This window comes from Rhinolophus ferrumequinum, chromosome 19 (genome assembly GCF_004115265.2).
Source record: "Rhinolophus ferrumequinum isolate MPI-CBG mRhiFer1 chromosome 19, mRhiFer1_v1.p, whole genome shotgun sequence".
NCBI lineage: Eukaryota > Metazoa > Chordata > Mammalia > Chiroptera > Rhinolophidae > Rhinolophus > Rhinolophus ferrumequinum.
Window position 1 is genome coordinate 25,952,241 of NC_046302.1, and position 12,786 is coordinate 25,965,026.

At 36.0% G+C, this 12,786-nt stretch overlaps 1 protein-coding gene across 2 annotated transcripts in view; it reads right to left on the reverse strand.

The window, feature by feature from the left end:
- Positions 1–4,449: 4,449 nt before the first annotated feature.
- The window catches only part of DSC3 (desmocollin 3), a 44,678-nt gene continuing 36,341 nt past the window's right edge, over positions 4,450–12,786 (reverse strand). The window contains exons 13-17 of one of the 2 annotated variants that reach the window (XM_033087931.1): positions 12,336–12,563; positions 10,143–10,264; positions 6,647–6,904; positions 4,836–4,878; positions 4,628–4,756 (exon numbers count right to left, since the gene is read on the reverse strand). In XM_033087931.1, coding sequence (XP_032943822.1) covers positions 4,852–4,878; positions 6,647–6,904; positions 10,143–10,264; positions 12,336–12,563 — 635 coding nt within the window. In that variant the 3' untranslated portion in view covers positions 4,628–4,756; positions 4,836–4,851. Of the gene's footprint in view, positions 4,757–4,835; positions 4,879–6,646; positions 6,905–10,142; positions 10,265–12,335; positions 12,564–12,786 lie in introns of both variants that reach the window. The other variant, XM_033087930.1, reaches the window with a different exon arrangement.

Consider the following 12,786-nt stretch of genomic DNA (forward strand, 5'->3'; position numbering starts at 1 on the left):
CAGTATTTAACCAAATCAGTTCTGCTAGACACTTGAAATTTATCCATGTTTTGCTATCACAAACAAAAATTCAATGAACATTCTCGGAGCCAAATATACACACAAAAATGATTAAAATGGAAGTTCCTGAAATTGAAATTGTGGTTCAAATTATATTAAAATTTAAAGCTTTTGATAGAACTCAAACACTTTTGATATGGTCAGCCTTACATTTGTGGGGAAACCACACACACACACACACACACACACACACACACACACCTGCATTAAAGATTCACTGTGGAGTGCACAGCACCATAATTCAGTTGTGATTAAAGCTCGAAGCCTACTCGTGTACTCGTATATCCTGTAAGTGGCGAAGTGGCAGAACCAAGATTGAAATATGGCTTGCCTTTTTTTCTTTTTCACTCATAATGTTTCCCTTTGACTGCACTGTTCCTCCCATGAAGAATCCTGTATCAGCATTTTATTTCTGAAGCACTCTGTAAGTAGAATCACCTTCTAATTCTTCTTTACCCAATCAAAATCAGATAGATAGAAGATAGATAGATGATAGATAGATAAAGATTGATGAGATACAGATGGATATTACTTGTAAAGTTGTGCCCCAAAAGGTGATCTCCTCACAAAAGTATAATATTGTCGTGCGGGGCGTCCGGCGGGGTCTCTGGTCCCGCTCCCCACACAAGAACGCAGGATATGGCTAGGCCAAAAAGGAACACCCACGGAGCCATAGGTAGGGAAGTCATACCACTGTGGTCTCGCTGGCGGCTGGGTTGGAGATACAGGAACCAGGAGCAACACAGTTCTCAACCCTCACTGCGCCGCTTGCAGGCTCAGCCACCCTCTTCTTGCTAGCCCCCATTTTTTGCTAGCGTAGCCACGGCAGTTATATTAGTGCCCAATGGCTCACTGGTTACAGCTGACGGCCAACTAGCCACAGCTGATGGCCATTTGATCAGTCGATGGCCATTTACTACCTGAGCCAGCACCTTTCTATGTGAGGCCGAGAGCCTGGAAACTGCTTTTTGGGGCTCTGTCCCCACAAATATATATTAATGATGTTGACAATCTGATAATGATCCATTCTCTAAATATTCTCTAATAATACAATAAAGGCATTATTGACAATTCCGTGCCAGTCTTAAGCACAATTTTATAACATGATCACCTTGGAATTGATCTCTAAATACAGCAAAGACAACAAATCAGGTTAACATAGTTTTATTACATCCTATATCTGTAAGTATTACTTTACATACCCAATTTTTGCTATTTTCACCTGCCATGTTTCTTTAAAAACAAAGTAACTTCTTTTAAAAGCAAAATTAAAGCTCTGTTAAAAATGTCACAAGACAAACCCCACTGCATTTTAGACAGACAGTTGGCTGCTTCCTCGTAAAAAATAAGAAAAAACAATCTGTACAATTACATTAAAAATTCATGAACTGTAAAAAAAATGAAAGCTTTAAAAAGAGATTTCCTTTCACACTAAAATAGCATAATTTTTACCTTACACATATAAGGAAAGAAGAATACTACATATCAAAGATGTTTACATTAAAAAATAAGAAAACTTTAAAAGAAAAATTACCCTGTCGAAAGTCTAAGCCTAAAAATCTAGATTTCGGGGGCAAATAAGAAAACTGAAAATGTAGCATCAAATACAGAAGTTTAGACGCACATTTAATTGAAGACCTCTATCTTAGTGCCCAGAGAGCCATATAAGGAATGAAGCATTTGCCACCAATGCCTTGTTTGTTCTGCACAATGAATTCAGGCCCATCCTGTAATTGCCTTCAGACTCATCATGCAGTCAAGCTCCCTTCTCCATGAGTCCACACTCCAAATAAGGTGAGACACGATGGAAGGGTTGGTGATGTCTCACCAGAATCAAATGGCAGCTACCACTGGCCTGAGAAAAGAAGGAAAAGGAAGGGCCTGGCCTAGGGAAAACTTGGAAGCAAACAGTGTTGCCTTGACTACCACTCACATCCCTTTCTTGGAGTCTCTCAAGGCTTTGAAGGCCTGGGTTTTCATGACATGCTCTCTCTCTGACCCCCCAAATTCCCCCTCCTCTACCAAAGTTCCCTATATCCCCCAAATGAACACTCAGTCTTTTTCTTTTACATATTCAATATTATTATTTCTTCTATTATTTAAAAAATCCTCGTAAGAAAGCAAACTCATAAAAATTAATTCATACTGAAAGGTGATTGACAACCTGGAATATTTGCCACCTAAGTGTTATCAGCAGCACTGGGAGAGGGAGAGGGTCAGCACTGGGAGGGCTGACTCACACCAATGCCACTTTAAAAATAGGGCAGTGAGTAGGGAAATGGCGTTTTGTATTTCCCAGGCTCTGGTAAGAACACAGTGCAAATGGTGACAGATTTGTGGGCTTCGGTCTTAGGACAGTCATATCTCCCTGAGCTCTGCTTATTCTCTAAAATCTGGCCAAGTGGACGTAGTTACTCGGCTCTAACTTTTTCTAAATGACAGTTGATAGGAGAAAGAAATTGGTGACATAGGATTTATTTTCACCAGAATTAAGTTAAAAAATGTTTTTATTCGTCTCTGGAACCCTGTCACCAGAAGTCAGGGAGGCTTAGGCATGATAGTCATTCACCATTTTGCTCCTAATTTGTAGGGGCAGAAATAGACTGCAAAGTAAATCTACCGTTCCACCTGGTTACCTTTCATGTCCACTGAAACCAGAAAAGTCTAATTATCTGTATACCATTTTAAACAAATTACACAAATGTACATGAACTATTTCTTGATATGCTTAGCTATCATGCAGCACATAAGAGGTAAGCATATGAGGCTGTCTCTTCAAACCCTGGATTTCTATTGTAGGACACACCACATCCCAGCCTCATTTTAAATTATCATCATCTTCCACTTTGTTTTTCATTTCTTTTTAAATATATGTGTGTGTGTGTGTGTGTGTGTGTGTGTGTATTCAGTTCAAATTATATTCCTATAGAACATTGCCACTACATCGGCTAGCTCAATAAACTCTGTCAAATGAAGAATTTTTGAGGGGTGTGGCAGGAGAGGGGGCTGAAACAGGTCCCAATTCACAGTTGCAAACTTTTTAAGTTAATTTAGTCTTAAATGTTTTTCTTCCAAAATTTTCTTCAAGCAGTGATACCTAGTATTTCTTCTCTATTTTTTAAACTATCACTTGAAATGATTATACAATAATGTGATAACAGATTTACAATAAATTTAGATAGTCATTATTTTAAGTGTAAACGTCATTTCCTTGGAGTATTCCACAGATCATCCAGAGGAGCTACTGGTATCACAACAAATTTGAGAAGCACTGAAAAATGTAAGCAATCTTGAAAGATATTAAATTGCACCTAGGGGTTAAGTTTCCCTAAACTCTTTTGATTCTTTACAGCATTTTGTAATATTTATTTGCCTTAAGAAGGAGTAATATATTTTCTTTGAAAATGGTAGTGAATGAAAACGCCTGCTTATTTCTTGTTGCTACTTATAACTGATTGGAGTCTGTTTCTTCAGGCTGTAAGGCACAACCACAACCATCTAAGGATAACATAGTCTAATTGCAAGTGACCACTGTTGAAAGAAAACAAGAGCTACATGTGCTATACTTGCAAATGAAAATATGAAAGTACAAGACTCAAGCGAAGAAAAGCAACTTTTTCTCAGTACAATTTTCATTTCTGGCAAGTTATTGATAGTAGTCCTGAATCACAGGAAAACAAAGTTAAGAAAAAAAAATGTTATAATCTCAATAAAGATTGCTAGTATGTTTCATTAAAATACGGACAATAATTCACTGTATGGTGAATATAATTTTGTTTCTTGAGAATAAGGGAACTTATATTCTTCATAATAACCCTTTTATGTACCATAGAACATACTTTCAAAAGCATAAAAACAACACAATTTTTTAGTCTATTCTATAGTTACTGGTGTAGTTTAAAGTTGCGACTATGTCTTTTTGAGAATTTTATTAGGGCAATCGAGTAGATAAGGCTGCTCTTCATGATAGTGTTGCTAACCAGAAGGAAAACAAAATTCTAGAAATCTTAGGGGCTACTGACTAGGTACTACTGATTTTTTAAACCTAAAAATCCATCATAATTTGCTACAGTGTTGATATAATTTTATTCCACTTAAATCTAAATCTGGAACAAGAACAGATAGTTATTCTGCTATACTCAATTTAGCTATTGTTGGACTAATACTTACCTAATATACATATTGGGAAAACATCTGTAAAGAGAGCAGGTCCTTTATAAACCTTAATTCCAATGCTGCAGCATGAGATTTGCTAGTCGTCCATTTACTCATAAGTAAAGAAGGCAAAATCTGTTTTAACATTTAAATTTCTTGGAAAAGATAAGCAATAAATTGTTTTGAAAATACAAATTGGTAGTTAGCATAATTCAAACTTTAGAAAACTTCATATATATTCATATATATATATATTTAGAAATTGAAATTTAATTTTACAGTATTCCTTTTGGAAACTTCCAGAATATCTGACAAAAGCATGTCTAATTGTAGCATTGTAGCATTATCTCTTTGTGCATGTTTTTGCTAATGCAGTAAATTTAGCTTCCAAATTATTTAAAAAGTCAAGACCATCTTCTTCCTGTTTTTCACTGCAACAACCTACAGAACCAACTGGGGATCCTCTTCCTTCATAGTTATACGTAAGGACATAATCTTGAGATGGGACGTGGTCTTCATTCTGATTACACAGATCCAATTTCTGTAAAATAAAAAAAAAGGACTATATTATTGTTTTAAACACACAAACATATGAACATAAAATTTATTTTTTTATTTACCTTTTATGTTTTATTTTTAACCAGTGTGTCCTCTAATGGAGTCCTACATACAAAAAATGCACATGATTGGTCTATATCACAGCCATACCATAAAGTCAGTATATTTTACATTTCTAGTCATCCATATTAATACAAAAACACGTACACAAATGTTATATTTAAGTACATTTAAATTATCATTAAATGCTTATTCCTAAAATTTAGATCTAGAGATCAGGCTAGTACACAGAATGGTGACAATATGCATAGTGGTTAGGAATTTGAGCTTCAATAGTCCAACAGTCCTGATTCTGAGTCATAGCTCTGATTTTACCAACTAGCTACATGACTTTGAGCAAATAACTAAATATTTTTGTCTCCCTCTCCTCACATCTAAAATGGGAATACAGACTGTGACTCACAGAATAATTTTTAAATGATGAAATAGTGCATGAAAAATACCCTTATGCCCAGCACGTAGTAAATAGATAATAGATGTTACCTAAAATCACCACATATTATATGCAATTATAAAGTCGGTAAGAATTACCTCATTGGCTTCAGAATCAAGTTTCCAAGATAGCCAAAACAGAACAAAATAGAGATGCTCAAAAAATTTCAGTGACATGAAAAATAGCATAACCTACATGCACAAACCTGGCCTTTGGAATGGAGAGGCCAAACATTCCGCCACATCTACCCTCATGGTCTGTCACTGTCTGTCATTTGTCACACTCCGGTGCCTCCTCCCTTCTTCCCCTGTGTGCCCATTCCCTCTCTCAGCCAGAGCTTACTTCCTTGTCTTACATTATCCATTGTCTTTCGTCATGACCATTTCAGCCTCACATCCCATTACCTGACAGGCACACTGAAAAACACTCCTAACAGTGTTCTTAAGCTTCTTAAGCTTTGCTCCTTCTCAACCTGATATTACATGAAATGACTGTCTAGAAAGAGAAAAAGGATTAATACTTGAATTTCATGAAAAATAAAATGCCATGGACATATAGTAAGCTAGAGCTGTGTCACAGAAGATTGCCCATTTGCAGCCCCTCAAAGGATTGGACGGACTTCTGGTTACAACAGTACCTCTGATCAAAGAAGTGAAAATTTAGTGCCAGAAAGAATATTTAATCTAGTGGTTCTCCACCAGGGCTGCACATTTGAATCAATTGAGGAACTTTACATAAAATTTTTTTTTAATTATTTTTAAAGCCAAACCAATTCAATCAGAATCTTTCAAGGTAGAGCACAGGCACTAATATTTTTAAAAGCTCCCCAGGGGATTTTGATGTGCTGTTAGGATGGAAAATTCCTTTCTTCACATGCTTGCTTTCTTCTGAATAAAACACTTTATGTTTGCACGGTGCTTTTTACATTAAAAATAGTTCAGTTAGATCATATTATTTAATGTTCATCCTAGAATTGTGTACAGAAACTTGGTTTATGCAGAGGAACTGAGGTTTGATTTGGGGAGTTTTGTGATTGGGAGGAATGAGATTTTTTTTTCACATTCTTCTATATTAAAAGAAGGTAAACACACACCTAAAACTGAAATGTAACTTTAGTGAGGGATATTAGAAACCTCCACTTTTCATGATATTTTAGAAATTAAGAGAATACGGCATATGAAATAAAATCTCTTTTATATTAAATAATGTAACACAACCAAAGAGCAGGGGGAAAAAATAACAAGAGAATGAGAGAGAAAGAGGATGCAATAAAGAATACAGAAAAGCAGTTTCTTAAAAATATATATGTTAATTTCAATGTCCTAGTGTTCTCTACTTGGACACTTAAATTGCAGAGTCAAATAGCTTAGGGAAACTCACTTCATGAAGACGGGGCTGTGTGAAACTATGCCAGTCTGAGCAATTGTATCTGGAGTTGTCCATCTCCATGTGTCCTCCCCGGCAGGAATCCAGGGTGTGAGTGTGATGATGCCCTCGACATGATTCCAAGGTCTGGTGTCCTCCTTTCATCATTTCAATAGTTTCTTGCCCTCCATTTTTGATTCCTGATCCCATAGTGCCACAAATACCTTGGCCAGAGTGGTTGATTGTCTGGGTCATAAACCCATTGGCAGAACACTGAAATAAAATAGATCATTCATATTGGGAGAATATGGATTTCAAGTAAAGTCACAAAAAGGCAAGGGAGAAAGAATATTTTTTCAACCTTTAATTCATTCATTAATTCATTCCATCATTCATTCAACAGACATTTATCATTTTCCAATTATGTGCCAATCTAGGGATGCAAAGGATAGACATGGTCCTTCAGTGGCTCCAAGAAGCTCTTATTCCAACAAGGTAAAAAAATAGATAACTATTTAAAGAATATGATTATTCTGATATGTAAGTGAACATGGAATGCTATAGGAGCACAGAAAAAGAGCATTAAACTTCAAACCCAGAGATTCTAACTGTAGTAGACTTGGAAAACTCAGCTGAAGAACTCTTACTGAGAAATGTAAGAGGGTCTAGAGGCAAAGGATGCTTTAGAGGTCCTCAATTTCAGCCTGTTGAGAATGGCTACCACATAGAATTCAGAGAGAGAGGGGAAGCTGGAAAGTTTGTAAAAGATCAGAAGACATAAAGACCTACCTTCTGTGCTAAAAAATGTAGACTATCCTGCGATTATGAGGACTCGAAGAAGGGTCTTCATAACAGGGGAGGAACATAGGTTTTAAATCATTCTAGGCAATAATGTGAAAGACAAATAAGAAAGAAACGAAATTATGTCATGGTAATCAGAGAGATCACTGAATTATTTTAGGTGAAAAATGATAATGATCTAAGCCAAAGTAGAAACAGTGATGATTAAAAGAAGTGAATGTACTTCATAGAGAATTTACTGGTGGTTAGATGGATGAGGCAGCAAAGGGGAGGGTCAGGAATAATTCCTACCGTGTGTGTTCTGCTGTGCAACTAGATCGATGGAAGAATTCACACTGAAATAGGGAAGAAGGAAGAGCTTGTGGGTGAGAGGAGAATGAGCAATTCAGTTTTGGACGTGGTAAACTTGCGAAACTTGTGGGATGTCCAAGATGAGTATATGGATATGTGTGGGGGGGGTCCCTCAGGTGAGAGATCTAGACTGGAGATAGAATTCAGGGAGTCACTACCATATGGGTGGTAGCTGAAGCCCTGGGAATAAATGACATCATCCAGAGAAAACTGTAGACTAAAAGACAAGAGGTCTAAGAATAAAACCACAAGAAAAATCATCTTTTAAGGGGCGGATAAAGGAATTAGAGCTGTGACAAAATTGATCTGGAATAGCCATTAAGATAATAAAGAGAACGAAAGAGGCATGACCCTAACGCCATGCAAAGAAATATGGTAAAAAAGTCAATAATCAAAGTAGAAAAGAAAAATCAAAGTAGGATAAACACTGGTTCAAATAAATTAAGCACTCATTGGATTCAAGTAAAATAGTGGTCACTGGTGATCTTTGTCAAAAGAAATTTAAAGAAGTGTTGAGTGAACAGGAAGTAATATCATAGTGTAATGGAGTATAAACCTTTCCTTCCAAAAGCTCAGTTTCAAAGAAAAGGACATTTGAGGAAACTAGAGAAGGACAAAGAGTCAAGGCAATGTTTTAAAATAAAAAAGATTGATTGATAATATTTTAACTTGACGCTGGAACTTCACACCAATCCTCTGGACCACAGGTGAGAAGTTTAGTTACAGCGGGAACCTCAGTGTGTCAGATCTGATTATGTTTCTTTTTTATTTAATATGCAGTCTCTAACTAAACTGAAAGATTTTCAAGTTCAGATTTACTGAACCTGAAAAATACCTATAAAAGTCTTACATACTCATTGCCTTAGGGGGAAAAAAAAAAAACTAGAAAAAGAGAACTAAAAAGTAGCCATTTGGTGGCACTGTTACTCTATATTTTTGGTTTAAGTTGCTGCTACAATACATTTCTACTATTAAAAAAAAATATCGTGATGTTCAAAGGTCCTTGATACTATAATTTTGTCATTATAAATACACGTTCAGAGATCATATTTCTAAGCTAATGAGAGGAGAATTGAAAATAAACTAAAATGGGGGCTAAGCCCATACACAGCGCTGTTTCACATTCTCTCTACTCTCTGCCCACCTCCGAGCGCATTCCCCAAAGTTGATTCTCACAGGGTATCAGCAACTCCTTCTCCATGCTTCCTTTCCTCCTCGATCACCCTGCTGATGTAGCATCACACTGATCACCTTAGGCTGCTGTTGTACAGAAAAGCCTTGACTGGCTCTCTCTTATGAAAGAATAAATCCAAAATCCTTAGTGTGGCCTATGAAAGTCCCATCTCCCACTCCTCTTATATCCTCTCCTGCAAAGCCTAACTTAAGTTTCAAGCCTCTATTCCAAAACATCATTTCTTCTATTTCACATCGATTTATTTACTATTTGTTGAATAATCCCTAAACTTCGTCACCTCCTTTTCTATTCTTTAGGTTATTTTCCTCCCCTTTAGCTATTCCCAACATCTCTTCACTTTCAAACCCTTCTTATTCTTTAAATTACAGAGTAATCTGTACCTCCTTCACCAGGCCTTTCCCATTGATCCAGGTGGCAGGTGTATATTAATACTTACCTGTCAGAAGTGTCTCTGAACACAGACAATGCTCTATCACATTGGTGTTAATGGTTTACTATCATTGCCTATTTATTTTCCTTATCAAAGTAGATTCTATTTCTCATAAATAAATTGAAATCTTTTTGAGGAGATAACATGCCTTGTAAGAGCTTCTTCTTTATATACTTCCCCAAAAAACAAGAAATATAATGCCAAGCACCTCAGAGGTCCCAGGAAATATATAAGAAAAGAGACTGGCAGTAATCTTCCACTCTACACACACACACACACACACACACACACACACACACACACACACACACACACACTTTTTAAAAACATATGTTTCTTTGATATTTTCTTTGTTTATCTTCAGAGCTTTTAGCAAGTTTTTTTTTTTCCTATTATAAATAGTCAAAGAGAAAAGCAATATCTGGAAATATACATTGTAGGGAGGAGCCAAAAAGATTGTTATCATAAATTTACAACATCAAAGTGCAGGTTTTAAATCGTAACACTAGAGAGTAGAAAAAAGATAACAGACAATATACCTGGTGTAAAAAATTTAATAAATACCACTACATAAATATTTGAATATTGATAGCTAAAATATTTATGCCTACAAAATGTGGCTCAATTGAAAATATAAATTAACTCCTAAATGTCAAAATAACTTCATGAGGATGAATTAAGAAATTACGGGAGATACTCAGAGATAACTATTCATTTTTTAAAAAATTACTTACCACCTTATCATCTCCAGGTGCTTCTGTGTTTGATATAATTAAATTTTGCTGTGCTAAATCTTCAGGAACACCTTTTTTTTTTCTGGCACCAACAACTCCACATACTAAAGTTAGCAGAACAGCTGAATTTGAAAAAAAAAAGAATATATAAACTTTAACATACACAAAATAAAATACCCATCTTTTGTATCTTAGGGTGCACAGGAGGCAAATAAAGTCACTAAGTGCTGTGTCCCATGAATCACTTTGACCTTTCTAAATTAACAGACCATGATTTAGCTTATTTTAAAATTTGGCATGATTATATGTATATTTTGATGGTAGCTCTTTTTAAGAGTTTGAATTCTACCCATCATATTAAAGTATTTAGAATCATGACTTAAGTAGTACATTTTTTTTCAAAAAACATCACTGACATTTATTTAAGCCAAAGACTTTAAAAGAGATTTATTGACTCCCTAAAGGTTGATTTGCCTATATGAAAGCATGACAAAACATTTTTCCCAAAATAGATTTATCTCCAAGTCTCATAACTGAACCTACTTTGTATTTTGTCTATTCAGAATTTTCACTCTACATCATAATTTTGGGAGGTTGAAATATGTTATAATAAAACTAACAGTAATAACATTTCTTTACCATGTTCTACAAGCTCTGATACCACAGATTGCCAAACTACAGCCCCAAATCCAGTTTACCACATGTTTTTATACAGCCCATGAATACGGTTTTAATGTTTTGAAATGGCTGGAAACATCAAAAGTGTAATAGTTTATTACACGTGAAAATTATATAAAATTCAAATTTGGGTGTCCATAAATAAAGTTCTATTGGAACACAGCCATACCCATCATTTAAATATTTTCTATGGCTGCTTTCTTGCTATATGGGCAGATTTCATTGGTTAAAACTGAAACCCTTTACAAAAAAAGTGCACCAACCCCTACCTACTCTGTGTGGCCCCTTGGACCTTTCAGCTTCCATGTCTTATGCCTCTTCCCCTCTTGCCATTCCCTGATTTCCCCGGCATACTCTCACCTCAGGGCCTTTGAACTGACTTTCCCTTCCGACTGAAAGCCCTTTCCCCAGGTATTCCACTTGGCTGACTCTCTCACCTTTTCCAAAAATCATCAAAGGTTACCTTCTCCGTTAGGCCTCACCTAATCATCCACTGAAAATTGCAATCATTAGCAATCTCCCACACTCACCCCTGACGCGTTCTACAGCACTACAGATCCTAATTACTTTGCTCTATTTTTTTAATCCACCACATTTGATTTATTTATTAACTTACTGTCTCCAGACAGACTGGTTTTGTTTGTTCTTGTCTGATTTGTTCATTTATGAATCCCACGCACCTAGACACCTAGTTTGGGGGATATCATAGGTGTTCGATAGATATTTATTTTGTTGAGTTGATGAGAAATAATGAACACTTATTAGAAATATACCACACACTGTTTTAAGCTCTTCCCGTGCAGTAATTAATCATCAGGGCTACTCCATAAAGTAGGCTACTGTAATTATCTCCTTTTACAAATGGGGAAACTGAAGCACAGTTAAGTAACTTGCCCCAGGTCACATGGCTTGCAAATGATAAAGCTGGGGTACCAGCTTAGTCTGATTTTCGAGTCTTGTCCTTAATCACAGAATAAAGGAACAACAGCTAATGTAACCTGGAGGATTCAGTGGAAATAAAGAGAGGAAAAGACATGGTGCCACTGGGAACTACACAACTGGTGAGAAGGTTAATAGAATGAAAAATCAGCAAGTAATATCAAAAAAGAACATTCCTGCAATCTGAACGTCTCCATTAAGTCTGTGGCTGAATGGTGAGAAGGCATGAAATGAACATGGCTTTTAGTGGGCTTTGATATAGCAAAAGCTTTGGATTGTTTCATAGTACTAAAAGAGGTAGCGCTATGATCAAGAAATAAAAGTCATATGTCGACAGATTGAGCACAGTCTAAGGAATTTTCAGCAGTTCTGTCCAAATAGGAAATCTTTTATCTCAAAACGGATCTTGCTCCTTCTCACAGAAAATGTTCATCAGAATTCAGATAATACTACAAAAGGAATCTGTAAAAGGGATTCACATCTGATGGATGGTTGGACAAGATTAATTTCAAAGACCTTTTCCTGAACTCAGATATTTCTTCTATATTTTAACCTTAAGTAAGTAAAAGGACTCACAAGAAAGTAATGCTACACCCAGTAGTATCGCAAGGATCGCCCACTTTCCAAGGGATATTCCTCCTGCACTCCTTGAAGTCGCCACACATTGGCTTGGATGAGTGCAGTCACACAGATTAACTCTCAAGGCTTTTGTTACAGATTGACCTTCTCTATCTTTTACAGTAATCGGAATTTTATATTCTTGAAACTGAGCGTTTTTCCGATATGAAAGACGGGCGGCTGTATCTGAAAGAAAATAAAAGAATTGTATTCTTAACGAACATGTGTTTCTCCCTTAGCATTTGTCTTACCACACTGGTTGGTAAAGATATTATTCTCAAAGAACCACCTGCCACATGAAAGTGGATAAAAATCAATGACTATCTTCATCTTTTTCAAGCTTTAACATAACCACATATGTGTTGCTCATTGTAAAATTTTAGAGAGAAACTTAAAGAAATAACTTAGC